This window comes from Catharus ustulatus, chromosome 20, assembly GCF_009819885.2.
Source record: "Catharus ustulatus isolate bCatUst1 chromosome 20, bCatUst1.pri.v2, whole genome shotgun sequence".
Lineage (NCBI taxonomy): Eukaryota > Metazoa > Chordata > Aves > Passeriformes > Turdidae > Catharus > Catharus ustulatus.
In genome coordinates, this window is record NC_046240.1 from 11,697,059 (window position 1) to 11,724,295 (window position 27,237).

At 59.1% G+C, this 27,237-nt stretch overlaps 1 protein-coding gene across 1 annotated transcript in view; it reads left to right on the plus strand.

Annotated features, from left to right (window-relative positions):
* DNAH17 (dynein axonemal heavy chain 17) overlaps positions 1–27,237 on the plus strand; it is a 35,816-nt gene that overhangs the window by 1,292 nt on the left and 7,287 nt on the right. The window contains exons 3-73 of the mRNA XM_042779849.1: positions 174–366; positions 509–608; positions 685–770; positions 903–1,028; positions 1,216–1,371; positions 1,449–1,538; positions 2,043–2,207; positions 2,456–2,572; positions 2,665–2,933; positions 3,042–3,237; positions 3,314–3,460; positions 3,808–3,916; positions 4,040–4,143; positions 4,240–4,380; positions 4,496–4,639; positions 5,389–5,571; positions 5,666–5,825; positions 5,901–5,974; positions 6,080–6,249; positions 6,429–6,651; positions 6,731–6,847; positions 6,967–7,053; positions 7,214–7,366; positions 7,686–7,934; positions 8,141–8,263; positions 8,447–8,794; positions 8,873–8,964; positions 9,100–9,226; positions 9,433–9,585; positions 9,909–10,034; positions 10,156–10,263; positions 10,367–10,498; positions 10,747–10,907; positions 10,984–11,140; positions 11,343–11,447; positions 11,889–12,046; positions 12,485–12,623; positions 13,148–13,375; positions 13,516–13,653; positions 14,846–14,978; positions 15,136–15,263; positions 15,331–15,479; positions 16,078–16,360; positions 16,450–16,623; positions 17,092–17,299; positions 17,382–17,547; positions 17,630–17,732; positions 17,855–18,002; positions 18,117–18,208; positions 18,384–18,545; positions 18,636–18,800; positions 18,935–19,126; positions 19,459–19,725; positions 20,186–20,347; positions 20,778–21,011; positions 21,197–21,361; positions 21,456–21,551; positions 21,639–21,856; positions 22,040–22,247; positions 23,305–23,420; positions 23,688–23,880; positions 23,984–24,219; positions 24,313–24,429; positions 24,867–25,071; positions 25,364–25,528; positions 25,655–25,795; positions 25,934–26,104; positions 26,237–26,359; positions 26,486–26,679; positions 26,788–26,936; positions 27,034–27,161. Of these exons, the coding sequence (XP_042635783.1) occupies positions 174–366; positions 509–608; positions 685–770; positions 903–1,028; positions 1,216–1,371; positions 1,449–1,538; positions 2,043–2,207; positions 2,456–2,572; positions 2,665–2,933; positions 3,042–3,237; positions 3,314–3,460; positions 3,808–3,916; positions 4,040–4,143; positions 4,240–4,380; positions 4,496–4,639; positions 5,389–5,571; positions 5,666–5,825; positions 5,901–5,974; positions 6,080–6,249; positions 6,429–6,651; positions 6,731–6,847; positions 6,967–7,053; positions 7,214–7,366; positions 7,686–7,934; positions 8,141–8,263; positions 8,447–8,794; positions 8,873–8,964; positions 9,100–9,226; positions 9,433–9,585; positions 9,909–10,034; positions 10,156–10,263; positions 10,367–10,498; positions 10,747–10,907; positions 10,984–11,140; positions 11,343–11,447; positions 11,889–12,046; positions 12,485–12,623; positions 13,148–13,375; positions 13,516–13,653; positions 14,846–14,978; positions 15,136–15,263; positions 15,331–15,479; positions 16,078–16,360; positions 16,450–16,623; positions 17,092–17,299; positions 17,382–17,547; positions 17,630–17,732; positions 17,855–18,002; positions 18,117–18,208; positions 18,384–18,545; positions 18,636–18,800; positions 18,935–19,126; positions 19,459–19,725; positions 20,186–20,347; positions 20,778–21,011; positions 21,197–21,361; positions 21,456–21,551; positions 21,639–21,856; positions 22,040–22,247; positions 23,305–23,420; positions 23,688–23,880; positions 23,984–24,219; positions 24,313–24,429; positions 24,867–25,071; positions 25,364–25,528; positions 25,655–25,795; positions 25,934–26,104; positions 26,237–26,359; positions 26,486–26,679; positions 26,788–26,936; positions 27,034–27,161 (11,245 nt within the window). The remainder of the gene's footprint in view (positions 1–173; positions 367–508; positions 609–684; positions 771–902; positions 1,029–1,215; positions 1,372–1,448; positions 1,539–2,042; positions 2,208–2,455; positions 2,573–2,664; positions 2,934–3,041; positions 3,238–3,313; positions 3,461–3,807; positions 3,917–4,039; positions 4,144–4,239; positions 4,381–4,495; positions 4,640–5,388; positions 5,572–5,665; positions 5,826–5,900; positions 5,975–6,079; positions 6,250–6,428; positions 6,652–6,730; positions 6,848–6,966; positions 7,054–7,213; positions 7,367–7,685; positions 7,935–8,140; positions 8,264–8,446; positions 8,795–8,872; positions 8,965–9,099; positions 9,227–9,432; positions 9,586–9,908; positions 10,035–10,155; positions 10,264–10,366; positions 10,499–10,746; positions 10,908–10,983; positions 11,141–11,342; positions 11,448–11,888; positions 12,047–12,484; positions 12,624–13,147; positions 13,376–13,515; positions 13,654–14,845; positions 14,979–15,135; positions 15,264–15,330; positions 15,480–16,077; positions 16,361–16,449; positions 16,624–17,091; positions 17,300–17,381; positions 17,548–17,629; positions 17,733–17,854; positions 18,003–18,116; positions 18,209–18,383; positions 18,546–18,635; positions 18,801–18,934; positions 19,127–19,458; positions 19,726–20,185; positions 20,348–20,777; positions 21,012–21,196; positions 21,362–21,455; positions 21,552–21,638; positions 21,857–22,039; positions 22,248–23,304; positions 23,421–23,687; positions 23,881–23,983; positions 24,220–24,312; positions 24,430–24,866; positions 25,072–25,363; positions 25,529–25,654; positions 25,796–25,933; positions 26,105–26,236; positions 26,360–26,485; positions 26,680–26,787; positions 26,937–27,033; positions 27,162–27,237) is intronic.

Here is a 27,237-nt window from a genome sequence, read left to right on the forward strand (position 1 = left end):
CTCTCAGGGAGGGACAGGACACTGGCTGGGTGTGCACAGGCCTGGGCACAGCCATCCCCTGCAGCTGAGTTTGAGGGCTCATGCCAGGCACCAGCACCAGCATCCCTGGGGTGTTTGGGATGCTCCTGGGGCAGTTCAGGGCTCCCAGGGGCCATAACCCATCTGCCTTTCAGCCTGATGGACCCCATAGACAGCTCGGTGCTGCACTCCATCGAGACCGTCATCATCGAGTGGTTCGAGCAGGTTGAAGAGATCTTCAGCCAGGACCCAGCGCAGCAGCTGCTGGAGGGGCTGCACCCCCTGCCCAGGGTGGAGTTCGATTTCTGGCAGACCAGGATGACCAGCCTGGAGTGCATCATCGAGCAGGTACTGTCCCACCCGTGGTGGCCACCTGTCCTGGTGCTGAGCCCCCCGTGCTGAGCCCCCCGTGCTGACCCTGGTGCTGAGCCCCCCGTGCTGACCCTGGTGCTGAGCCCCCCGTGCTGACCCCGGCTCCTCTCCCTGCCAGCTGCGCTCGCCCCAGGTGTCCGTGCTGGCCCAGGCACTGGAGAAGGCCAACAGCTGCTACTGGCCCTCCCTGCAGAACATGTTCAGCGCCGTCACCGGGGGTGAGCTCCGTGACCTGGTGGAGGCTGCCTCCAACAAGGTGTCCTCACCCCAACACAGATCTCCTCCCTGTCCTAGGTCTGGAGGAAGCCAACGATGTCAGTCTCCACCTGCAGCCCCTGCAGGCGCTGCTGGAGGAGATGGAGCACGCAGATTACTCCCAGGTAAGTGATAGGAGGCAGAATAACCAGACACAGCCTGGTGGCCACATCTGGGGAGCAGCAGAGCCCCAGAGGCCTCAGAGGGGGCACAACCCCTGGCTCTGCTGCAGTCCTGACCAGGCTCTGCTCCTGCAGCTGCGGCTCTTCGTGCCCAAGGTGCTCTCCACTGTCTGCCTGCTGCGGGTTCACTGCATGCACTACCACTCACCTGCCAACATAGCCCGGATCCTGCAGGAGATCTGCAACTTCTTCATCAGCCTGGTACAGCCCCAGGGCCAGCCCTCGCCCACCCTGTCCGCTCCAGGGAGCAGCAGAGCCCCACACAGGACTGGGGAGAGGCTGGGGCAGGCACGGGTTGCAGACAGCCACCAGCAAGTGTGTGGGGTGAAGGGGGCAGGAGGAGCCTCCACGTCCTGCTGACAATGGGCCCTGCCTGTGTCTGTCCCAGACCAATAAATTCCTGAACCCGGAGGACATGCTGAAGGGGCTGCAAGGAGAGCCCCAGGAGACCCTGGAGGGACTCAAACTCGCCATCTCCACCACAGAGAAGTTCTTCCAGTCCTACAGCACTTACTGCTCTGACCTAATGCCCACGTTTTTCCCGGTGGGTGCAGGGATGGTGCAGGAACATCAGACCCCCTGCACACCAGCACCAGACTGACAGCCCCTCTCCCCGGCCAGGAGCAGCCAGAGCTCTGGGAGTTTCCTCCCACTCAGCTCTTTGGGAGGATGGACGCCTTCTTGAACAGGCTCAAGGCCATCAAGGTGACAGTCCCGTATTTCAGGGCACAGTGGCACTGTTCCCAGCCCCGTTCCCAGCCCCGTTCCCAGTCCCGTTCCCAGCCCCGTTCCCAGCCCCGTTCCCAGCCCCGTTCCCAACCCCGTTCCCAGCCCCGTTCCCAGCTCCATTCCCAACCCCGTTCCCAACCCCGTTCCCAGCCCCATTCCCAGCCCCATTCCCAGCCTCGTTCCCAGCCCCGTTCCCAGCCCCATTCCCAGTCCCGTTCCCAGCCCCATTCCCAGTCCCGTTCCCAGCCCCGTTCCCAGCCCCGTTTCCAGCCCCGTTTCCAGCCCCATTCCCAGTCCCGTTCCCAGCCCCGTTCCCAGCCCCGTTCCCACCACAGCTCACCCCAGCCCTGAGCCCCCACGGCACGATGAGCACATCCTAGCCCTGTGGGGATGCTGGCAGGACACAGCCCTGTGCTGGTGCTGCAGCTCCTGCCCCTGCAGCTGGGACAGGGATGCCAGGTGAAAGGGGTTTCTGTTTGCCAGGAGCTGTTCCAGGTAGCCGTCGACTTCCTGAAGCTGGAGAAGACGGTGCTGGGAGGGGTGCGAGGAAACTTCCTTGGGGCCTGGGTGCTGCGGATCTCTGAGGAGATCTGTGAAGCCACCAAAGCTTTTGCTGATTGCAAATATGATCCCTTGGATCCTGATGAAGAGGTGAGAAGTTGCTGGGGTGGAAATGAAATGGATGCTGGAATGGAGGTGTTAACATTGGCTAAGTGAAAAGAAAAAAATCTCCTGTGAGAACATGCTGCAGAGGGACTCGTGGGACTGTCCCACAGCAGCACAGGGCTGGCTCTGAGCAGGTCATGGGGACCCTCTGAGCTCAGCAAATCCTTCCTGAAGGGTTTGGGAAGGAGGAACAAGGGCTGTGCCACTTTAAACCATTTCACTCTCAATGGCAGCAATGGGACACAGAATTTGCAGAGTTCCAGAAGAAGGTTGAGGATGCAAACAAGCAGCTGGCTGCTGTTTTCTGCCAAGGCTTTGATGACTGTAACCGCCTGACAGCTGCTGTGCAGGTATCTGTGCCCAGCTCCCACAGGAGCCGGGGCTCTCTCCTGTCCTGGACTGCTCCAGGGCGCAGGAACCAGTGCCTGCCCCTCTCCTGCAGCTGGTGTACATGTTTGCCTCCGTGCTGGAGCGACCCCTGATCAAGGCTGAGGCTTCCCCCTGCTACACGGCCATGCTGAGGATGTTCGAGGCCGAGCTGGAGAGCGTGAAGGCGCTGTATGACAACCGGATGGTGACCCCACCACCCCACGGCGGGGCCCCAGCCATCCACAAGAACCTGCCCCCGGTGGCCGGGAAGCTGAAGTGGGCTCTGGAGCTGCAGCAGCGGCTGGAGGGGCCACGCAAGGAGCTGTTGGCCATGGACCACCCGTAGGTGCAGGTGCCCTGTCATCCACGGGGACACACGGCAGCAGAGGGGCAGGACCCAGCCTGGAGCAGGTTCCCTCCCCTGCAGCAGCTCTCTTGTGGCTCTGACAGTGCCTTGGTGGGTGCTGAGGCTGAGACGGTGTCCAGGAAGTACGAGGAAATGATGGGGATGCTGCAGCGTTACAGCGAGAGCGTCTACGAGGAATGGGCGAGGGGACCCGGGCAGGATTGCCACTTCAGCCTGGAGCAGCCCCTGCTCCGGAGGGAGCCCGAGTCTGGGCTGCTGCACGTGAACTTCAGCAGAGAGGTGGGTGCTGGCACTGGGGTGACCCCGGGGCTGTGGTGGGGCTGCTGACAGCCCCTCCTGCCCTGCTGCCCCACAGCTCTCTGCCGTCCTGAGGGAGGTCAAGTACCTGCACATCCAGCAGCAGCCGGACATCCCGAGCAACGCCGAGAGCCTCTATGCCCAAAATGAGACTTTCCAAAAGATAGGGGACAACCTGGCGCTCATGGTGGGCTGGTACAACCAGGCAGGTTCTGAAGGGGAGGCAGCCCAGCTGCTTTTCCAGGCCCAGAGGGGCTGGGGGGTTTGGGTACCCCAGGCACATCACTGGTACCTCAGCGCCCTGCCCATCCTTGGCTGAGCCAAGCTGTGGCTGCTGCCACCCCCTCCTGCCCGTCCCCTGGGGCAGGGACCCGTTCCTTGGTGCCCACTGAGGATGTGCTGGCTCAGGTGAAGCAGCACTCACCTGAGGATGTGCTGGCTCAGGTGAAGCAGCACTCACCTGAGGATGTGTTGGCTCAGGTGAAGCAGCACTCACCTGAGGATGTGCTGGCTCAGGTGAAGCAGCACTCACCTGAGGATGTGTTGGCTCAGGTGAAGCAGCAGCTGATGCCAGTGGAGAAGCCACTGCTGGCAGAGGAGCTGGAGGCCCTGGACGTCCGTCTGGCCACGGGTGAGAAGACTCTGTTCTGGAACCATGAAGGTACAAACCCCCACCTTGGCCGTCCAAGGATCCTCCTTGTGCATTTTGGTCCCCAGCACCCGCCGACCTCCCACTGTCCTGAGGGTGTCTCCACAATGTCCTGTGTGCCCATTTCCCTCCCAGGCGTCATGGACTATATCCAGGAGATGAGGGAGAGCCTGCATGACCTGCAGAAACGGGTCCAGATGGCGAAGATGAACCTACAGAACATTACCCAGCTGATGGAGGTAGTGTTTGCTGGCATTTCACAAGCAGCTTCCTGGGACACACCTGGCCGGGGTCGTCCTGGCTCAGCAGAGCACCCCCTGCTCTCCTCCCTGCAGAACTGCTCGGACACCCCCTTGTTTGGAAGAAAGGAGACCAAGGAAACTGCGTTCCTGGACCTGGATGGGAAGGAGAACGCCTTGGCTCAGCGCCGCGCTACCATCGAGAGCACAGGCGAGAAGATCCAGGCCATGGTGAAGGTGAGACCCGGCCATGGGTGGCTCCCAGGGGCGTGAGGAAGGACTCGGAGCAATGCCAGGAGCCCGTGCCTTTGCTGGGCGCTCACTGACAAGCACTGGTGGTTTCTGGTGGCAGGAGAACGCAGATCTGTTCAAGGCTGACTCAGCCTCGCGGATATGGCAGGACTACGTGGCCTACGTGGACAGAATCGTGTTGGATGGGCTCTGCAACCTCATCCACAGAACCCTGCAGCTGTTCCTCACCAACATGGACCCCGAGGTAGGTCCTGGAGTTCTGGGAGCGGTGTCCCTGTGCTGGGTGGGTGTCCCTGTGCCGGGTGTCCCTGTGCTGGGTGTCCCCGTGCCAGGTGTCACTGTGCTGGGTGTCCCTGTGCTGGCTGTCCCTGTGCCGGATGTCCCTGTGCCGGGTGGGTGTCCCTGTGTTGGGTGTCCCTGTGCTGGCTGTCCCTGTGCTGGGTGTCCTGTGCTGGGTGTCCCTGTGCCGGGTGTCCCTGTGCTGGCTGTCCCTGTGCCGGGTGTCCCTGTGCTGGCTGTCCCTGTGCCGGGTGTCCCTGTACCGGGTGGATGTCCCTGTGCTGGGTGTCCCTGTGCTGGGTGTCCCCGTGCCGGGTGTCCCTGTGCCGGGTGTCCCTGTGCCTGGGTGTCCCTGTGCTGGGTGGGTGTCCCATGCTGGGTGTCCCTGTGCTGGGTGGGTGTCCCTGTGCTGGGTGTCCCTGTGCCGGGTGTCCCTGTGCCGGGTGTCCCTGTGCCGGGTGGGTGTCCCTGTGCCGGGTGTCCCTGTGCCAGGTGTCCCTGTGCCGGGTGTCCCTGTGCCAGGTGTCCCTGTGCCGGGTGGGTGTCCCTGTGCTGGGTGTCCCTGTGCCGGGTGTCCCTGTGCCAGGTGTCCCACTGCTCTCGGTCAGTCTGGTCAGTCTGGTGAGTGCCCAAACGCGGTGTCCTCGTGCTCCCTGTGGCCCGAGGGCTCTGGGGCTGTGGCACACGACCCCACAGCAGGCCCTGCCGTGCCAGGCCCAGGTGTCCCCGCTGTTCGAGGTGCGCATGGAGCTGTCGGAGGGCCGGGTGCAGTACCAGCCCTCGCTGGACGCCGGGGCCGGTGACAGCTTCCTGGGGCTGGTGGAGGGGCTGCTCGAGGACACGGAGGCGGTGGCAGCGTCCATGCCACGGCTGCTGGAGAGGGCAGTGAGTTACAAGGTGAGCTCATCCCAGGCACAGCTCCCAGCCTGCGGGAGGTGGCCGAGGGTGGCCGTGTCCCTGGCCTGTCCCCGAGCTCTGCCTGTCCCCTCAGACTGCGCTGGAGGAGCAGGAGGAGCTCCTGAGCATGCAGGAGAAGCTGATGTCGCTGGTGGTGAGCACCATGGCAGAAGGTGAAGAGTTCAGTGCCGGCTTCGAGGAGCTCTCCTACCTGTGGCAGGAGAGCCCCGAGGAGTTCCTGGAGCGCTTCCTCAGCATGGACACAGCCTCTGAAGAGGGGGAGACACAGCCAGGCACAGAGACACAGCCAGCCACGGAGACACAGCCAGCCACAGCGGCACCGCTAGAGCCAGAGAAGCCCTTGGCACCTGGGCTGCCATCCCTCCAGTCCTTCCAACGGGAGGTGTGCAGGGTGCCTGGAGATGTGCCGAGTGCTTGGGGTGCCCTGGAGGACACTGTGTGCCCAGGGAGGTGCCAGCCACAGACTGTGACCCACTCTTGTCCCCAGATTGACGCACTCGAGGGGCTGTATGAAGAGGTGCTGGAGTTTGAGGAAACCAGGGTGTTTGGGGGGTGGCTGCAGAGCGACTGCCGCCCCTTCAAGAAGGCGCTGATGGATGCCATCAAGGGCCACAGCCTGGTGCTCCGGCAGTTCCTCATCGACCACGTCACCAGCAGGTACGGCCTGCCCAGCCCGGGCACAGGGACAGGGTGTGCCCAGCTAAGCTGTGCCACCACTGTGTGCAGGTTCCAGTGAAGGGTCCAGGCACCTCCAGGGCTGAGTTTCTGGGGGGTCATGCCCTGCAGAGTGAGCCCTAAGGCCCAGGGACACCTGGTGAGTGCCACTGTCCTCTCAGCCTCCAGGAGCTGCAGGATTTCATCCAAGAGTCCACTGCTGGCTTGAGTAAACCTCTGGAGGAGGGAGACTACGAAGGACTGGTGGCAGTGATGGGACACCTGGCAAAGGTCAGGGAGAGGCAGGAGGCGACTGACGTCATGTTTGAGCCCTTGAAGGAGACGGTTGCGCTGCTCAAGACTTACGGGGACAAGATGTCAGACGAGATCCACCTGCAGCTCCAGGTCGGCTCCTTAGGGTGTGGGGGGCTGGACAAGGGCTGAGTGGGGGCAGCCTGCTGACCCCACACGGTGCCCTCTGCAGAAGCTGCCCGAGCAGTGGGACAACAACAAGAAGCTGTGCCTGCGGGTGGCAGACAGCGCGGCGCCCCTGCAAGCCGCCGAGGCCGCCATCCTCCGCGACAAGTGCCAGGACTTCGAGGTGCCTCCCTGGGGCTGCGGGTGGGGGGCAGCTGCCAGGCAGCTCTGGGGAGGCTCTGCTGCTCTTCCCCACTGCCAGGTGCTGGCTGTCCCCGTGAGCCCCCCTGTCCTCCCACACAGGAGCAGCAGCTCGCCTTCCGGGAGAGTTTCCTGGGAAATGCTCCTTTCTCGTACACAGACCCAGAGCCCTACAAGTCACTCAACAGGGTAAGGAGGGGCAGGACACCAGGGACACTGCTGTCCCTGCTGGCACTGCCAGGGCTGGCTCCAGCTCCCAGGCTGACAGGGAGGGTCTGACCCTGCTGGGACAGAGACATGGCCCCGACACACAGCCCCTGGCTGACACCTTTTCCTTTCTTCCATCCAGCAACACAAAGACATCAAGGCATTGGAGGAGGAAATGGCAGCCCTGGCCACCTCAGCTGGGCTGTTTGAGGTGTCAGTGCCGGAGTACAAACAGCTGAAGATGTGCCGCAAGGAGCTGCGCCTGCTGAAGGAGCTCTGGGACATGGTGACCCTGGTAGGGCTGTGGTCTGGCAGCAGGGCACAGAGCCCAGTGCTGGGCAGCAGGCTGCTCCTGGCTGGCATGGGCACCTGGTGCACACACCTGGGCATTGCCAGCCCAAGGTGCAGAGCTGCTGCAGCCTCTCAGAGAGCTCACTGCCATCAGAGGGAGGATGAGACACGGGGCAGGTTGTCACTCTTAGAGCAGGTTTGCATGGCGTGTGCAGGTGTGGGGGGCACACAGGGCATGTGGGCACTGGGTTTGCTGCTCCTCTTCCCGGGCTGGAATGCTCTTCCTGCTGCTAATGACATGTGAAAATGTATCCTGGGTCCAGGTGAACTTGAACATCGCCACCTGGAAGACAACCAAGTGGGCAGAGCTCAATGTTGAGGATATGGATATCGAGTGCAAGAAGTTTGCCAAGGACATCCGGAGTTTGGACAAGGAGGTGAAGAGCTGGGACGCGTTCACGGGGCTGGACAGCAGCATGAAGAACATGATGACGTCCCTGCGCGCCGTGAGCGAGCTGCAGAACCCGGCCATCAGGGACCGGCACTGGCAGGAGCTCGTGCACACAGCCAAGGTGCTCCCACCTCCTCCTGCCCATCCCTGGCCCAGGAGACCCCCGAGATCCACACCCAGTGAGGGAAGGGTGCCATTAGGTTTCAATCCGGCCACACGTAAATGTTTGTGCAGGGTCTCTAAATGTGGGTGTTAATGAGGGGGTCTGGGTGAGCTGCCTCTCTCTGGAGGGGAGTCCATGGCCCAACCACGCTGATTCTGCTCCAGGTGGAATTCACCATGTCTGAGAAAACCACCCTGGCCGATCTGCTGCAGCTGAACCTGCACAAGTACGAGGAGGAGGTCCGGGGCATTGTGGACAAAGCGACAAAGGAGGCTGGGATGGAGAAGGTGAATGGGGCTCAGCTCCTCCCTGCTCTGCTGACACCCCTGTGGCCAGTGTGACTCTGTGGCTGTCCTGGGCTTGTCTTCCTGGGGCTGGAGAGCACAGGGAGCACACAGAGCTTGTGGAGCCCTCTGCCCTCCTGGGCCCAGCACCACGGCATCCAGCTCATCCTCGTGCCCCACCTGCAGGTGCTGAATGCCCTGGACGCTACTTGGGCATCAATGGTGTTTGAGTATGAGCCCCACGGCAGAACCCAGCTCCCACTGCTCAAGATGGATGAGTCCCTCATTGAGACGCTGGAGGACAACCAAATGCAGCTGCAGAACGTGTTGGCCTCCAAGTACCGAGCCTTCTTCCTTCAGAGGGCACAGGACTGGCAGACCAAGCTGTCAACCACTGACACGGTTATCAACACCTGGTTCGAGGTTCAGAGGAAGTGGAGTCACCTGGAAACAATCTTCATAGCATCCGAGGACACACGCAGTCAGCTGCCCGAGGAGTCCAAGAAATTTGATACCATTGACGAGGATTTCCGAGTGCGAAGCCCATTCCCTCTCTCCTTTCCCTGCAGCTCTCGGCCAGTTCAGGCTGACTGAAATGTTTTTCCTCTTCAGGAAATGATGGCTGATGCAGTTCAAACCCCCAACGTGATTGAATGCACCAACAAGCCCGGGCTGCACACCCGGCTGGAAGCGCTGCAGGAAAGGTGAGGATCAGGTCACGCTGGTGAAGCATTTGGGGGCCAAAGGAAGGGGTTGGTTCCTCCAAAGCAAGACAAGGACTGAGCAAGGAGTAAAACCGATATATGGGGGTTAATGGCAGGATTTTGTGTTTTCTCCAGGCTGGCAGTCTGTGAGAAGGCCTTGGCTGAATACCTCGAGACCAAAAGACTGGCTTTTCCCCGGTTCTATTTTGTTTCCTCTGCCGACCTACTGGATATTTTATCGAAGGGGACCGAGCCCCTTGAGGTATAGGCTGTGTGTGGGCATGGGCATGAGTCCTGTGCCATTTCCTTGTATTTGTTTGAGCAATTTTAGAACATTTTTCACTCTTATGGGCGGAACACCGTTGCTGCTCCCCCTTCCTGGGGGTGCAGTGCCCAGGGAGCCCCCAGACCCAATTGCTGATCCCAGCTGTGACAGGGATCCTGACAGCGCTGTGCCTCTGCTCTCAGGTGTCCCGGCACTTGACGAAGCTCTTTGACAGTCTGGCCAAGCTGGAGTTCGTGCTGGGCTCAGACAAGAAGCCTAAGAAGCTGGCCCGTGGGATGTTCAGCAGGGATGGGGAGTACGTGGCCTTGGATGCAGAGTGTGACCTGTCCGGCCAGGTCAGCTGAGCTTCGGGGGACTCTGCAGTCTGAGCGGGGCCAGGAGGGGGATGAGCCTTTTGCTGGTTGTGCTCTAACAGCCTGGCAGCAGTATAAAAATGCAATTACAGAGATTTCAGTGCAAAAACCCCCAAAACTGTAGGTGCAGAGCAGCACAGTCATGGGAGCCTCGAGGGTTGCAGGGTGGTTACCCCTTGGCTCTTTGTCCCGTGGGATGTGCCCTGCAGGACCAGCACCAGACTCTGCTGTGGGGTAGAGCAGAGCCCAGGGGAGGTTTGTGCAGCCTGAGGGGTGGGAGCTCTCACTCAGCTGTGACCCTGCAGGTGGAGGTTTGGCTGAACCGGGTGCTGGAGCGCATGCGCTCGACGCTGCGGAACCTCATCCCCCAGGCCCTGGGCACCTACGAGGACAAGCCCCGGGAGCAGTGGGTGTTTGACTACCCAGCCCAGGTGGGTGCTGCTGCACGGCTCTGGGAGGCACAGGAGCAGGAGCCAGAGCCCTGGGAGGCACAGGCACCCTGAGCCACAGCAGGTTCCTCTTCATGGCCGTGGTGTCCCCGTGTCCCTGCAGGTCGCTCTCACGTGCACCCAGATCGCCTGGACCTCAGAGGTTGGCGTTGCCTTTGCGAGTCTGGAGAAAGGCTACGAGAATGCCCTGAAGGATTATAACAAAAAGCAGGTTGGCACCATCCACCCCTGAGCTGGAGCTGGCCCGAGCCTCTCTGCCAGGCCAGGGGCAAATGAGGACATCACCTCTGTCTGATATTCCCGTCCTTCCCCAGATCGCTCGGCTGAACGCCCTCATTTCCCTGCTGCTTGGGAACCTGAGTGCTGGAGACAGAATGAAGATCATGACAATCTGCACCATTGATGTCCACGCAAGAGATGTTGTGGCCAAAATGATCCAAACAAAGGTATTTGGTACCAGAGGGAATTTTTGCTGCACCATCTCTCAGAAGTTTGGACCAGAGGTTTCCTGTCATTCCCTTACTTTGGGGCTGGGTGGTGGGGTGTGGGCTGGCCCCTGAGGAGGAATGGTCCTCACCCAGCCCAGCCCAGCCCTTTGCACAGGAACAGCCCCGAGGCAGGGCGTGTGGCTGTCCCAGGGGCCAGGCTGGGCAGTGCCAGTCCCACCTGCCCTCCACACCCGGCTGCTCTGCAGGTGGAGAACTCGCAGGCGTTTGCCTGGCAGTCGCAGCTGCGGCACCGCTGGGATGAGGGCAAGAAGCACTGCTTTGCCAACATCTGTGATGCCCAGCTCCTGTACGCCTACGAGTACCTGGGGAACACCCCCCGGCTGGTCATCACCCCCCTGACAGACAGGTGGGCTCCCCACACCTCCCCCTGCCCTGACCCTGTGCCGTGCCTCCCCGCTGAGCCCCGTGTCCTCCCTGGGCAGGTGCTACATCACCCTGACTCAGTCCCTGCACCTCTACATGGGGGGAGCCCCCGCTGGCCCCGCAGGCACCGGCAAAACGGAGACCACCAAGGACCTGGGCCGGGCCGTGGGCATGATGGTGTACGTGTTCAACTGCTCCGAGCAGATGGACTACAAGGTGGGCACGGGGCAGCGGGGGTGAGGGCATGGGGTGGCCAAACAAGGGGACCCTGGTGGGGTCTGTGGGGGCTTCATCACTGTGGGGAGTTTCCCTAGGGAAGAGCACAGTCCATAAGGCATGGGCAGCTCTCAGCACTCGACTTTTGTCACCAGACCCCCACAGTGCCTGAGCCCTGTCCCTCTGCTCTGTTTCTCTCCAGTCCTGTGGGAACATCTACAAAGGGCTCGCCCAGACGGGCGCCTGGGGCTGCTTTGACGAGTTCAATCGCATTTTGGTGGAGGTCCTGTCGGTCATTGCAGTGCAGGTGTGTGCTGTCCCCACGAGCCAGTGGCACTGGGTGCCCAAGAGCCTTCCCTGCTCATGTCCTGGGTGCTGCCCCAGTTAAACCTGACTCACAGGGCAGTTTTCCACTGTTCTCTCCACTGTTTTGGACCCCTGGGCACAGGGTGGGGGGTAGAAGCACAGCAGTGCAGGGGATTTTTGCAGAGTCAAACCTCACAGCCCAGCTGTGTCCCACCCTGGTGACCTGTCACCCCTCAGCTCTGCCATCACCTGGGACATGGAGCTGGGGTGATTAGGAAGGAGCAGGCTTAAGGCCAGCTCTGCTGCTGAGGCTTCACCTAGATCTCAATATTATTCCTGGCACAGCCAAACCCTGAGGCTCACCTCGGGGATCAGTCAGGGCAGCCAGAGCACTTGGCAGGGAGCTGGGGACTGCCAGCACCAACAGCTGCTCACCTGGCAGGTCAAATGTATTCAAGATGCAATCCGAGCCAAGAAGAAAACGTTCAACTTCCTTGGGGAGATGATCTCGCTGGTGCCATCAGTTGGGCTGTTCATCACCATGAACCCTGGCTACGCCGGGCGCACGGAGCTGCCCGAGAACCTGAAGGCTCTGTTCAGGTGGGTCCCTGTCACTGCTGCACTCGTGTGCCACCCCCTCAGTGTGACCTCAGCCCTGTCAGTGACAGTCCTGGCACTCCCCAGAGGTGGCCAGGCAGGGTGAGCTGGGCTGCCCAGCAAGGGCAGAGGATGCTCGAGTGGGTTGCCTCCCCCAAATAAAAATCCAACTGAGAGCAGGACGAAAAGGTGGTGAGGCAGTGGAAGGGAAGGCACAGAGATGCTGTGGGACCCCTGTCCTTGGTGAAACTCAACCTGTGGCTGCACAAGGGCCCCAGTCTGGTGGGACATGAGCCCCACTTGGAGGAGTCTGGGCAGGAGACCCCAGCGAGTGGAACTGCAGCACCTGACTGCTGGTTACACTGGAAACGTGGGGCAAACCTCGGGGGCTGTGGTGAGCTGTGGTGAGCAGCCCTGACAGCTGCAGCTGCTCCTCTCTAGACCCTGTGCTATGGTGGTGCCCGATTTTGAACTGATCTGCGAAATCATGCTCGTGGCAGAGGGATTTCTCGATGCCAGGCTCCTGGCAAGAAAGTTCATCACTCTCTACACGCTCTGCAAAGAGCTGCTGTCGAAACAGGTAATTAACAATATTACATGGTGCTGGCTGTGAGAGGAAAGAGTCCATTTGATCATCAAACCTGACACACTGTAGTGGGATTGCTGGTGGTGACACATGGAGTGACAGCTCTGCACAGCTCAGGTCTCTGGCTGGGCAAGATCCACTTCTACCTGGTGCATCATACGGCACCTTTCTGCCTTAAGGAAGGAATCAAGAAGCCCAAAAGTAGAATAACATGGAATTAGAATTAGGATTAGGATTAGAATTAGGCCAGTTAAGGTGAGAACATTCAGATATTATTCATCTCAAGAGAGGTGATTTACACTATAAACCTGTCTCCAAGAAGGAAGTCAGATTCCCAGTTCCAAGCCACCCCCATGACTGACAGGTTTCTCCTATAAATAAGCTCAGTTTAGGTCCAGCCCGTGGGTGCCACGTGGGTGACCTGGCTGGGGGCTGATGGACAGGGTGTCTCTGCAGTGCTGTTTGAAACAGTTCTTCCTCACCAAAGTGAAATGGTGATTCTCTGCTCCCTGTCACAGGACCACTACGACTGGGGGCTGCGGGCCATCAAGTCTGTGCTGGTGGTGGCAGGCTCCTTGAAGAGGGGGGACCCTGGCTCTGCAGAGGACCAGGTTCTGATGAGAGCTTTGCGAGACTTCAACATCCCCAAGATTGTGACAGACGACTTGCCTGTGTTCATGGGGCTGATTGGAGACCTGTTTCCAGCACTGGAAGTTCCCAGGAAGAGGGACCTCAACTTTGAGAAGGTGCAAAGCCAAGCATGGCACCATTGCCAGAGATGTCCCAGTCCTGGCAGGATCCGAGGCTGACAGTCCCTGGGGGCAGCCAGCTCATCTCCAGGGATTTTCCAAGGCTGCTGGTGGTCAGTGCCTCCTGTCCCCCGCAGGTCATCCGTGAGTCCGTGCTGGAGCTGAAGCTGCAGGCGGAGGAGAACTTTGTGCTGAAGGTGGTGCAGATGGAGGAGCTGCTGCAAGTGCGACACTCGGTCTTCGTCGTCGGCAACGCCGGCTGCGGCAAGTCCCAGGTAGTGGCCAAACCATCCTGAGCACACGGGGCCCCTCTGGCCTCTGCCAAGCACATCCCGTGGTCTCCCACAGCTTCTGAGTGAGGGCCCAGCTCTGCCAGAGCGGTGTTGGGGCAGTGCAGCCGTGCCAGGCACCCGGGCACTGTGTGTGCCAGGCTGAGCCCGAGCAGCTGAGCAGATTTGGGATGCACAGCTCAGGAGCTGCCCAAGGCACCCACGAGCAGAGCAGAGACAAAGAGCAGCCAGGACACGCTGTCACCGGTGATGCTGGGTGTGCTGTGGTGCCAGCAGGATGGCAGGGCAGTGCTGGCAGGGCTGGGTCCCACAGTGCCCTGAGCAGCAGCTGGCTCTGCGGAGGGAGGGCAGGGCTCCAGGGCAGCAGGGAGCAGGGCTCCAGGGCAGCAGGGAGCAGGGCTCCAGGGCAGCAGGGCTCCAGGGCAGCAGGGAGCAGGGCTCCAGGGCAACAGGGCTCCAGGGCAGCAGGGAGCAGGGCTCCAGGGCAACAGGGCTCCAGGGCAGCAGGGAGCAGGGCAGCAGGGAGCAGGGCTCCAGGGCAGCAGGGAGCAGGGCTCCAGGGCAGCAGGGAGCAGGGCTCCAGGGCAGCAGGGAGCAGGGCTCCAGGAGCAGGGAGCAGGGCTCCAGGGCAGCAGGGAGCAGGGCTCCAGGAGCAGGGAGCAGGGCTCCGTGCCCCCCGCTGCAGGCAGAGACTGTGGCTGCCCCTGTGGGATCACAGCTGTGGGTGCATATAGGTTTCTCTCTTTTTTGGTCCCTGGTGGGTTTCAGGGGGACCAGAGAGTGCTAACATGTAGCTGTCTCTTAGAAACCCACATTTCATCAGCTGAGAAAGACTGGAGGCCACGCTTGACGATTTCCACACGAGTTTATTTCATGCGAAAGGGAGTCAGGCAGGATTCTCTCAGAAAAAAGGGCAAACACCTATATTTACAGATTCAGGAAGGATCCAACTACAACCAATAGAAGTTTATACAAAGAACAGAAACTGACTAATTGAACATCCTAATTTCTAACCAATTATCTTCCGAAGTGTTGGGAGAGTGACCAAATTCCTAAGGCATCTGGCTCAGCCTTGGTATCTAAGATACCTTATCTATTACAGCAAATTCCAAGGGCCAGGAGAAGATGGCTTTGGAGAAATTGTATCATCCACAGGTGCACTCTGCTCTCCCCACAGGTGCTGAAGTCGCTCAACAAGACGTACCAGAACCTCAAGAGGAGGCCAGTCACTGTGGACCTCGACCCCAAGGCTGTGACCTGCGATGAGCTGTTCGGGATCATTCATCCAGCCACGCGGGAATGGAAGGATGGTGAGACACCAGCGCTGTGAGCTCGGTTCATGGGATGGGAGATGGGATTGGGGCCCTTTCCTGGAGTGGGAGGGAGAAGGAATGTGTTTGATGGGAGCAGCAATCCCACTGGAACTGGCTGTGTGTGGAGAGGAACCCGAGTGTCTCTGTGGGGCAGGTCTGTTCTCCACAGCAATGCGAGACCTGGCCAACATCACACACGATGGGCCCAAGTGGATCATCCTCGACGGAGACATTGACCCCATGTGGATCGAGTCCTTGAACACAGTCATGGATGACAACAAGGTTGGTGCCATCACACCCCAGGGAGGACCAGCTCCAGACATCCCCCACAACGAGCCCCTTCCCCCAGGTCCTCACCTTGGCCAGCAACGAGCGCATCCCCCTCACTCCCACCATGCGGCTCATCTTCGAGATCAGCCACCTGCGCACGGCCACGCCGGCCACCGTGTCCCGGGCTGGGATCCTCTACATCAACCCCACGGACCTGGGCTGGAACCCGTGAGACGGGATGGGATGGGATGGGATGGGATGGGATGGGATGGGATGGGATGGGATGGGACGGGACGGGACGGGATGGGATACAGGGATGGGATGGGACGGGATGGGGTGGGACGGGATGGGATGGCATGGCATGGCATGGGATGGGATGGGACGGGACGGGACGGGATGGGATGGGACGGGACGGGATGGGATGGGATGGCATGGCATGGCATGGGATGGGATGGGATCAATGGGATGGGATGGGATGGCATGGCATGGCATGGGATGGGATGGGATCAATGGGATGGGATGGGATGGCATGGCATGGCATGGGACGGGATGGGATGGGATGGGACGGGATGGCATGGGATGGGATCAATGGGATGGGATAAAGGGATGGGATGGGATGGGATGGGGATTGGGATGGGATGGGATGGGATGGGATGGGATGGGATGGGATGGGATGGGACAGGATGGGATGGGGATTGGGATGGGATGGGATGGGGATTGGGATGGGATGGGATGGGATGGGATGGGATGGGATGGGATGGGATGGGATGGGATGGGATGGGATGGGACAGGACACTCTCTGCAGCCCTGCTTGTCTCTCCCTTAGCATTGTGACCAGCTGGATTGAGACAAGGACAGAGAAGTCTGAGAAGGCCGCTCTGATGATCCTCTTTGACAAGTACCTGCCACCGTGCCTGGAGAGGCTCAGGTCTGAGTTCAAGACAATCACCCCTGTTCCTGAGGTCACAGCCATACAGACAGTTCTGTCCCTGCTCGAATGTTTCCTGACACCAAAGAATGTCCCGCCAGACTCACCCCGGGAGCAATACGAGCTCTTCTTTGTCTTTGCCTGTATCTGGGCCTTTGGTGGGGCCTTGTTCCAGGACCAGGTACAGCCACAGCACTGCCCAGCACCTGCCACCCCTCTCTGCACCCCATCGTGTGCCTGGGCTCTCAGTGTCTCTGTTTTGTCCTCCAGCTGGTGGATCACCGCGCACAATTCAGCAAGTGGTGGCTGGGGGAATTTAAAACCATCAAGTTTCCTAGTCAGGGGACAATTTTCGACTATTACATTCATCCAGAAAAGAAGACTTTCAATTCCTGGGATGAAAGAGTGCCAGAGTTTGAGCTCGACCCCGACGTCCCCTTGCAGGTATTTCCCACAGGTGCTGTGTTTGTGTGGTTTGTTTGACTGTCACTCCAGTCTTCCCCTCAGCAATGTGTGGAGCATCACCAGGGTTTGGAGTGGTAGTACCCATCAAACCCAGATTAACCTGCAGCTTCAGAGAGTCTCACAAAGTAGCTGTGACTATTGCCTGAGTGTGAATGTCCTTTAGCACTCAATTTGTGTTTCCTGCAGTGGCACCTTGTGGGGGTTACCTAAGCTGTCAGCGAAAAGAGTGAGGAGCTGTGGCTGTGTGGCAGTTCCAGGAACTGCCCATGTTGTTCTGTGTAATAACTTGGTTTTGGTCTGAAGGTGATGTGCTTTAGAGAGGGACCGGGTTTGCATGCAGAGAGCACCATCCAGGAGCTGTGCAGGGCTCTGGCACGCTACCCTGACAGAGGACCCTGGCTGTGCCAGTGCCAGGGCAGTGCAGGGACTGACAGTGGCTCTCCCCAGGCTGCCGTGGTGCACACCACAGAGACCATCCGCCTCCGCTACTTCATGGACCTGCTGATGGAGAAGCAGCGGCCCGTGATGTTGGTGGGCAATGCAGGGACAGGAAAGTCAGTCCTGATGTGGGACAAGCTGGAAGCACTCGGCACAGATGAATATCTGGTGCAGTCTGTGCCCCTCAACTTCTACACAACCTCAGCCATGCTGCAGGGTAAGGCTCGCAGGGCCAGCAGCTGGCCCCAAACGGGGCTGTGCCACTGCTGACCCCCACCAACCTACTGCTCTCGCTGCAGGCGTCCTTGAGAAACCCCTGGAGAAGAAATCAGGGAGAATTTATGGCCCACCTGGCACCAAAAGGCTGATCTACTTCATCGATGACATGAACATGCCTGAGGTGGACAAGTATGGCACCGTGGCACCACACACGCTTATTCGGCAGCACCTGGACCATGGGCACTGGTGGGTGCTGGAGGGGCACAGCAGCAGCGGGGGAGCCTGTCCCCATCCCTGGGGAAGTGTCACAGTGCTGGTCCCTGCACAGGTATGACAGGAACAAGCTGACCCTGAAGGACATCCGCAACTGCCAGTACGTGGCGTGCATGAACCCGACCGCGGGCTCCTTCACCATCGACCCGCGGCTGCAGGTGCGCAGGGCTGGGCAGGGCTCTGTCCCGGCACCAGAGAGGGTGGAACGAGGCAGGGGACCCTGCAGGGCCAGCTGGCTGTGGGGCAAAGTGCCCACGTTTGTTTGTGCCCCTCTGTGCAGCGCCACTTCTGCGTGCTGGCCGTGTGCTTCCCCAGCCGCGAGGCTCTGCACACCGTGTACGGCACCATCCTGCAGCAGCACCTGGCCCGCCACAGCATGCCCCTGCCGCTGCAGAGGATGCAGCCCCAGCTGGTGGCAGCAGCGCTGGGTGAGCCTTGGCTATGCTGGGTGGGACAGCCCTGGGAATGCCCTGTCAGGGAGCCCTGGCAGCTCAGGGCGCTGTGGGCACCTGCAGCCTGCTCACCCCCTGTCCTGCCAACAGCCCTGCACCAGAAGGTTGCCTCCAACTTTCTGCCAACAGCCATCAAGTTCCACTACATCTTCAACCTGCGGGACCTCTCCAATATATTCCAGGTAGTGGGAGAGCTGTTTCTTCTAAAATATCCTTATTCCTCCCTTTCCTCATCCCATATCCTTGCAGCATGCCATGTCCCTGAAAAGGGCCCTGACCTCTTCCCAGAGCAAACCTTTGGAATCAGCTCTGGGCAGCACTCAAATAACCCTGAGGGCTGTGGGGTTTGTTTGTCAGGGGCTGCTCTTCTCCACCCCCGAATGCCTGAAAACCCCCGTGGACTTGGTGCGCCTCTGGCTTCACGAGGCAGAGAGGGTGTATGGAGACAAGCTTGTCGATGAAGACGACCAGTACAGCTTCAAGAAGCTGCTGACCGACATCTGCAAAGCCTCCTTTCAGGTAAGCTGTGCTGAGCAGTGGAGTTGTGCAGCCCAGTGGTGCCCCCAGGTGCCGCACAGCTGAGCCCCACGGCCGGCATTGCCTCTCCAGGATCTCAATGAAGAGCTGATGTTTGCCAAGCCCAACATCTACTGCCACTTTGCCCAGGGCATGGATGAGTCCAAGTACATGCCAGTGACAAACTGGGCATCTCTGAGCAGCCTGCTCGGGGAAGCCCTGGACAGCTACAACGAGGTGAACGCAGTGATGAATCTGGTGAGTGCCTGTGGCAGAGCTCTGCCCTGAAAAGATGGGACTGTGGCATTGCAATGGTGGGTGCATTATGGGGCACTCACTGCTGTTTCTGTCCTGATCCACAACACCAAACCTTCCCCTCCTGTTTGCTTCAGGTGCTCTTTGAAGATGCAGTGTCTCACATTTGCAGAATTAGCCGGATCTTGGAGTCTCCTCGGGGCAACGCGCTGCTGGTGGGGGTGGGAGGCAGCGGAAAGCAGAGCCTGGCGCGGTTGGCAGCTCACATCAGCAACCTGAGCGTGTTCCAGATCACGCTGAGGAAAGGCTACGGCATCCCAGACCTGAAGGTAGGAGCAGCTTCGGACCCTGGCTCAGGGGCCTGCTGGGGGCTGGGTTCTGCTCTCCTGGTGACACTGTGCACACCAGGATCCACTCACAGGTGCAACCCACGAGTCCTGCAGTGCGGCATGGCATGGGCAGGAGCTGCTGGTGACAGCAGGGCTGGTGGCATGGGCAGCCCTGCAGCTGGACATGTGTCCGGGCAGAGCACCTGGCACCACCTCCTTCCCAAAGGCTCCTTCCCCTCCAGCTCTCCAGGGCAGCCTGGGCTGCTCCAGACTGGTCACTTTGGAGAACCCTGGGGGTTGAACTGGGGAGTGACAGTTTCTCTCTGTCCCAGATGGATCTGGCCTCCCAGTACATCAAAGCAGCTGTGAAGAACATCCCCAGCGTGTTCCTGATGACAGACTCCCAGGTGGCTGAAGAATCGTTCCTGGTTGTGATCAATGATTTCTTGGCATCTGGGGAGGTGCCAGGCCTCTTTCAGGACACTGACCTGGAAACCATCATGGGGTCCATGAGGCCTCAAGTGAAGTCCCTTGGAATGGAGGATACAAAGGAAAACTGCTGGAAATTATTTATAGAAAAAGTCAGGCGCCAGTTAAAGGTGGGTGTTTTTTCTCCAGGTTGGTTTGCCTGGATTTGCCCTTGATTTGCCTCATCCAAAACCTCTTTGCAACAGGCCACAGAGCACAGAGGTTTCATCCCAGGATGGTGGGTTTAGGCAAAAGGTGTTTTCAGAGACTCCCCAGGTGCCCCCAGCCCCAGAGGCTGGTCAGCCCTGTACGGACCTCCCTGGGGGCAGTGGGGTCAGTATTTCCATGGCCACACACCATGCTGGGCACTCCCAGGGACACCCACACCAGCACTGTGCTCAGCTGCTGACTGCAGCCACCAAAGGGAACGCAGTGCCAGCCCTGTGAGAGGCACAGGGAGCACAACCACAGCCTCGTGCACACTGGGAGTTAATGGGAAGGCAGCAAATCTCAGGTCTGCAGCAGAACCCCTGCTGTGGAGCACCCCTGACAGCAGGGACACCCCACTCAGCCACTGCTGCCCTGCCCCAGGTTGTTCTCTGCTTCTCCCCCGTGGGCTCAACCCTGCGTGTGCGGGCCAGGAGGTTCCCAGCCGTGGTCAACTGCACGGCCATCGACTGGTTCCACGAGTGGCCAGAGGACGCCCTCGTGTCTGTCAGCAGCAGGTTCCTGGAGGAAACACCAGACATCGAGGTGAGCTGGGACCCCAGCACAGCTGCTGTCCGAGGGACTGGGGATCCTGGGCTGCACTGGGCAATGAACTGCAGCTCTGCTGCTCTCTGTGTTCAGTGTGCCCAGGGATGGGGGTCTGGCACTGGGAATAGGTCTGGGATAAATTTACAGCTGGTTCCAGTGTCAGAGCCTGCAGCCCTGCGCTCCCTTTCCATTCTGTCCTTAAAACACCCCCGCAGGCAGCAGCCTGGGGACAGCAGTTGCTCCTCACACAGAGGTGTCAGGGACAGAGCTGGGCACGGCAGCCAGCACCAGTGCCTTTACCACCAGCACCTCAGCCCTGCGCTGTGCTGCTGATGGGAAGGGTCACTTATCTCTGGCTGGACACAGAGCCAGCCCTGAGCAGGGCTCAGCACGGGCACTGCAGCAGCTCCCTGTGCTCTCTGTGCAGCCAGAGGTCAAGGCCTCCATCAGCCAGTTCATGTCCTTTGTCCACACGAGCTCGAAGGAGATGTCCAAGATCTACCTGGCCGTGGAGAGACGCTATAATTACACCACACCAAAGACCTTCCTGGAGCAGATAAAGCTCTACCAAAACCTGCTGGCGGATAAAAGGAGCAAGCTCTCTGCCAGCATCGACAGGCTGGAGAAGGGGCTGATGAAGCTGCAGAGCACAGCATCACAGGTGCCTGCCCTAGCCTCTCTTGTGCATGGTGCCTGTACTGGGTCTGGCACGGGGGGAGGGAGCAGGCACATCCCTGCAGGAGGGTGTCTGTGAGGTCCCCAAGCCACGCCAAGACACTGCTGCTCCATGAGGCAGGGCTTGGCAGGATCAGCCCTTTTATCTGCTCCGTTTCTCCCCTCATTGAGGTGGATGACCTGAAAGCCATGCTGGCAGTACAGGAGATAGAGCTGAAGCAGAAGAATGAGGACACAGACAAACTGATCCACGTGGTGGGTGTTGAGACAGAGAAGGTCAGCAAGGAGAAGGCCATTGCTGATGAGGAGGAGCTGAAGGTCGAGGCCATCAACAAGGTGCAAAGTGCTGAGCTGGTGTCCAGCGTGGGACAGGGCAGCCTGAGCTCTGTGGTCACAGCCACTCACCCCATCCCATGTCCTCCCTACCCAGATGGTGGCTGAGAAGCAACGAGCCTGTGCGAGTGACCTGGCGGAGGCAGAGGTGGTGCTCTCGGCCGCCCGCGAGGCCCTGGACACGCTCAACAAGGTGGGCTCCTCTCCTGGGGGCAGTGCCCAGCCAGTGCCAGCAGCCCTGGGCCAGGGGATGCTCAGTGGCCCTGTGGTCCCTCCCCAGTACAACCTGACGGAGCTGAAGTCCTTTGGGGCCCCACCACCAGAGGTGGTGAACGTGATGGCAGCCGTGCTGATCCTGACGGCCGAGAACGGCAAGATTCCCAAGGACAAGAGCTGGACAGCAGGAAAAGTCAAGATAGGAAAGATAGACACTTTCCTTGCAAGTTTAAAAAACTATGATGGGGAAAACATCCCTGAGCCGTGTCTCAAGGCGTTTGAGTGAGTCCATGGCTGGTTCCTGCCCCCTGACAGCCCTGAGCAGGGAGGGCGGGGGGACCCTCACCCCAGAGCACAGCAGGGCTTGGGGACAGGAGCAGGATGCAGGTGCTGGCCCTGCTGTCCCACCCTGCCAGCCAGAGGTGTGCCAGCAGTGCCCCAGCACCGCGTGCCCTCCCGTTGCAGGCCGTACCGCAAGGACCCCAGCTTCAACCCGGAGTTCATCAAGTCCAAGTCCACGGCCGCAGCAGGGCTGTGCTCCTGGTGCCTCAACATGGTTCGTTTCTACGAGGTGCACTGCACGGTGAAGCCCAAGAGACAGGCAGTGGCTGACGCTGACGCCGAGCTGGCGGAGGCGCAGCACAGGCTGAGCAAAATTAAGAGCAAAATTGCGGTGAGTGTGTGTCCCCAGAGCGCCCAGACACCAAATGAGATAAATCATCCCTAAATAGATACTCCACTCCCCTTTCCCACCCCCTTGGCTCCTGGCTTTCTTTGGTGTGATTTAGTCATTTTTTTCACTGTATTACTTGCTTTGCTTCTCACTTTACCTTTCAGTCTATTTCAGAGTTTGTTTTTCTATTTCTCACTTGATTCTCACTCTATTTTCCTTTTAGCTCTATTTTTTTTTCTTTCTAACTCTCTTTTTTCCTCTATTTCTTTTTCTCTCTTTGTTTTCCTTTCTAGCTTTAAAATAAAAGAGCAGTAGTAGAAACTTTCAGGCTCCCTGTGAGTAAAAAAAAAAATCAAAAACTTTAAATAATAATTTAAATAAAAACACTTATTCCTGGGAGACTGAAATTTTCTACTGATGCACCAGACATGTAGTTTTTCTTATTTTTTATATATACTATATTCTTTTTTATATATACTATATTGGGATGCTAATTAGTACTCCAGATGGGAGTAACTAATAATTACCTTGATAAACCATTACATCCCTCCTCCCATCTGGAGTACTAAGTAAATTAGACAAGGAACTAGTTACACAAATAATTGGTTAATTGTACAATTATTTATTTAGATAATTAGCTGATTTTTTCACCACATGACCACATCTATAACTCACCAACACGAGGCCCCGCCCCAGTCACATGACAGGAGTCACGTGTCCTGACATAGCCACATGACAACAGCACAATCACGTGATCTCAAGTCACGTGATTGCTGGGTCATGTGTACAGCCTTGGAGTGTGTGTCACGTGTCTGTCACGTGATCACCAGCAGGGGTCACCTGTACAGGCCCCCCAACACCGCCCCGAATCCAAACCCGGCCCCGGCTCCGCTGCCCAACGGCACTCTGGGGTCCAGGTCAGGGTCGGGGTCAGGGTCAGGGTCACGGTCAGGGTCGGGGTCAGGGTCAGGGCTGCGATGGAGATGCCACAGAGCTCTGGGGCCATGGAGCCTCCCATCCAGGCAGGGAATAACTCTGGGGCTGCTCTCTTCCAAAGGCCCTGAATGCAAATCTGGCGAATCTCACTGCTCAGTTTGAGAAAGCCACAGCAGAGAAGATCAAATGCCAGCAGGAGGCTGATGAAACCAACAAAGTCATCACCTTGGCAAACAGGTACCATGCACACGCTGGCTCTGAAGCTTCATGGCAGGCTGCTGCTCCCTGGCAGTGCCTGGTGGCCCTGATACCAGGGCAGTGGGAGCAGCAGAGCCCCCCATACGCTCCCCAAATTAAAAAATTCTGAGATTAATTGGGCCAGGCATTCATGGGGGGAGGCATCCATGGAGATGTTTGGTGGCAGTGCCCCAGGTCACCATGGCTGAGTCCCCAGCCAGGTCAAGCACCAGCCCCTCAGCAGCCACCATCCCTGTAACCCCACAGGCTCGTTGGGGGCCTGGCGTCCGAGAACGTGCGCTGGGCTGAGTCAGTGGAGCAGCTCAAGGAGCAGGGGAAGACGCTGTGTGGGGACGTGCTGCTGGTCTCCGCCTTCGTGTCCTACATCGGATACTTCACCAAGAAGTACAGGGCTGAGCTTCTGGAGAAGCACTGGGTGCCTTTCCTGAATGGACTGAAGGTGAGAGGCCACAGGTTCCATCCCAGCGTGCCTTCCCCCATGCCCACCAGCCCGGGGGCTCCCACACCTCGGGGACCAGGCACCCAGCAGCCCCTCTGTGCAGGTGCCCATCCCCATCACCCCGGACCTGGACCCCCTCAGCCTCCTCACGGACTCTGCCGACGTGGCTGCCTGGAACAACCAGGGGCTGCCCAGCGACCGCACTTCCACCGAGAACGCCGCCATCCTCTGCAGCACCCAGCGCTGGCCCCTGCTCGTGGACGCCCAGCTGCAGGGCAGCAAGTGGATCAAGAACAAATTTGGGGAGGACCTGCAGATCGTCCGCCTGGGCCAGCGAAGGTGGGCCAGGGGCTGTGGAAAGCTCTCTGTGAGCCCCCCCAGAACCCCCACTGTGCACAGGCTCGCCATACAAGCCTCTCCTGTCCCCCTCAGGTACCTGGACATCATTGCCCAGGCGGTCTCTGAAGGACAGACGCTGCTGATCGAGGACATCGGAGAGACGGTGGAGGCAGTGCTGGACCCGCTGCTGGGCAGGACGGCCAAGGGCAGGTCAGCACACCCCAGGGCCCCAAGCAGCCACTGCTGCCCCCAAATGCTGGCAGATGCACCTTCACTGTGGGCAGCTTGGGAGCCTGATCCCCCAGTGTTCTCCAGTGTGTCCCATGGAGGACAGCTGGTCCTTGGCATCCAGTTCATTCAGTGATTCAAGGACATGTTCCCTGGGACACCTGCCATCTGGCACGATAAGCTGGAAGGGGAGCTGTACCCCAGAGGCCATGGGGAGCTGTGGCAGGGCAGTCTCCAGCTCCTGTTCCTCCATCCCTGTCCTGCCAAGTCTGGTTTGGTACTTCTGCCCTTGCTGTGCCTTTTCCCAACCAAAGAAATTCATCCCAAGAGGCCAGGAACAGCACACAGGCCAAGGGCATCTGTCTGTGATGAGTTACTGCCCAGTGTGTGGGGATTGATTTATTTAATTAACTGAACAGATACATGAGAATTGGAGATAAAGAAGTAGAGTATAACCAGCAGTTCCGCCTAATCCTGCACACCCGATGTTTCAACCCACACTACAAGCCAGAGGTGCAGGCTCAGTGCACTCTCATCAACTTCTTGGTGACACGGGAGGGCCTGGAGGACCAGCTGCTGGCTGCCGTGGTGGCCCGGGAGCGGCCGGACCTGGAGGCCCTGAAGGTACAGGGGCTAGAGGGGCTGGTTAGGGGGGTGGGAGAGCCGGGACACTGCAGAGCTTTTGGGTGGGAGCAGGAGAGCTCCCCTTGGTGTGCCCACTGCTGTTTGTCCAGAGCCAAGGAGGTCCAACCAGACCCTGCAGCTGCAGGTCCCCGCTGCCCCCAGAGCCAGCTCTGTCTGGGCACACTCATCACATCACATCACCACCGCACGCTGGCGGCCGTGTGACAGTGACTGGTGCCAGCACTCTGCTGTGATCTCTTGAGCAACACATCCCTGGGCGCTGCTGTTGCAGGCAAGCCTGACCAAGAGCCAGAACGAGTTCAAGATCAAGCTGAAGGAGCTGGAGGACTCGCTGCTCGCCCGGCTGTCGGCTGCCGGGGGAGATTTCCTGCGGGACACGGCGCTGGTGGAGAACCTGGAGATAACAAAGCGCACAGCCAAGGAAATTGAGGAAAAAGTAAATGTGCTCCCTGGAGCTGGTGCTGCAGGCAGAGGGACAGCTCAGCTGGGCACCCAGCAGGAGGGTGGGCACTGCTTTGATGTGTGATGGGGTTCTGGTAACACCCACCCCCTGCACCTCCAGGTAAAAGAAGCTAAAGTCACTGAAGTACAAATTAACGAAGCGAGAGAGAACTACCGGCCAGCAGCAGAGCGTGCATCCCTGCTGTACTTCATCCTGAGTGACCTTTGCAAGATCAACCCCATCTACCAGTTCTCTCTCAAGGTATATGGGGAGTGAGGAGGGCCAGAGATGTCTGTGGGTGGGACAGAGTTAGGGGAGCAGAGATCCAGTGTTTCAGCTTTCATGCTGCTGACAAGACCCCAGCAGTCACATGCTGATGCCTGCTGGGATCTTCCTCAGGCCTTCAATGGGGTTTTTGAGAAAGCCATCCAACGTGCCATCCCCAGCGACGAAATCCGGCAAAGGGTGATCAACCTGACGGACCAGATCACCTACTCAGTCTATGTGTACACTGCACAGGGCCTCTTTGAGAGAGACAAACTCATCTTCCTGGCCCAGGTTGCCTTCCAGGTAATCCCTACAAATGTCTGGGACATTCACGCGGCTTTTAGACAGCTTGTTCTCTGGTGCTGCTATGGATGCTCAGAGCACACTGGGGCCGTGGGCACTGGGTGGCTGTGATGCTGGACTCCCAACTTTCAGGTCCTGGCCCTCAAGAAAGAAGTGAACCCAGCAGAGCTGGACTTTCTCCTGCGCTTCCCTGCCAAGACTGGTGTCACGTCCCCCGTGGACTTCCTGCAGCACCAGGGCTGGGGTGCTGTCAAGGTGGGTCTGTGCAGTCGCCCACTGTGCCCAGGCAATGCCAGCACAGCCCTAGGCCAGCGGGTCTGGGGTACCTGCAGGATGAGCAGAGCCCAGGAGTGATTTAGTCCTTCTCTGTGGTACCTGAAGGCACTTTCAGAAATGGAAGAGTTCAGCAGCCTGGAGAACGACATTGAGAGCTCAGCAAAGCGATGGAAAAGGTTTGTGGAGATGGAGGCGCCAGAGAACGAGGTGTTCCCCATGGACTGGAAGAACAAGTCAGCCCTGCAGAAGCTGTGTGTGCTGCGGTGCCTGCGCCCTGACAGGATGACCTATGCCATCAGGTATCTGGTGCCCAGCACAGCCTGTCCTGCCAGAGCCCCGGAATGTCACCACTCCAGCCACAGCCAGTGACTGTTCCCATCTCACAGGACAGCTCTACTTTTTTGTAGGAACTTTGTGGAAGAGAAGATGGGAAGCAAGTACGTGAAAGGAAGGAGCATTGATCTCTCTGAGGTGTACAAGGAGAGCAGCCCCTCTGCACCCCTGTTCTTCATCCTCTCCCCCGGTGTAGACCCGCTGAAGGACGTGGAGGCACTGGGTGAGGCGATGCCCAGCCCAGACTGGCACCAGCCCCGCTGGCCAGAACTGCACAGCCCCAGGTCAGTACTGCTACTGACAGCACATTCCCCTGCCAGGCACGAGGTTGGGTTTCACCATTGACAACGGGAAGATCCACAACGTATCCCTGGGGCAAGGCCAGGAGATTGTGGCAGAACACGCCATGGAGGTGGCAGCTGCAGAGGGCCACTGGGTCATCCTGCAGGTGGGTGGGGGCAGTGGGCACACCACAGGGTGCACAGCTCTGACAGCAACTGGGCACACCAGGGCACAAAGTCCTG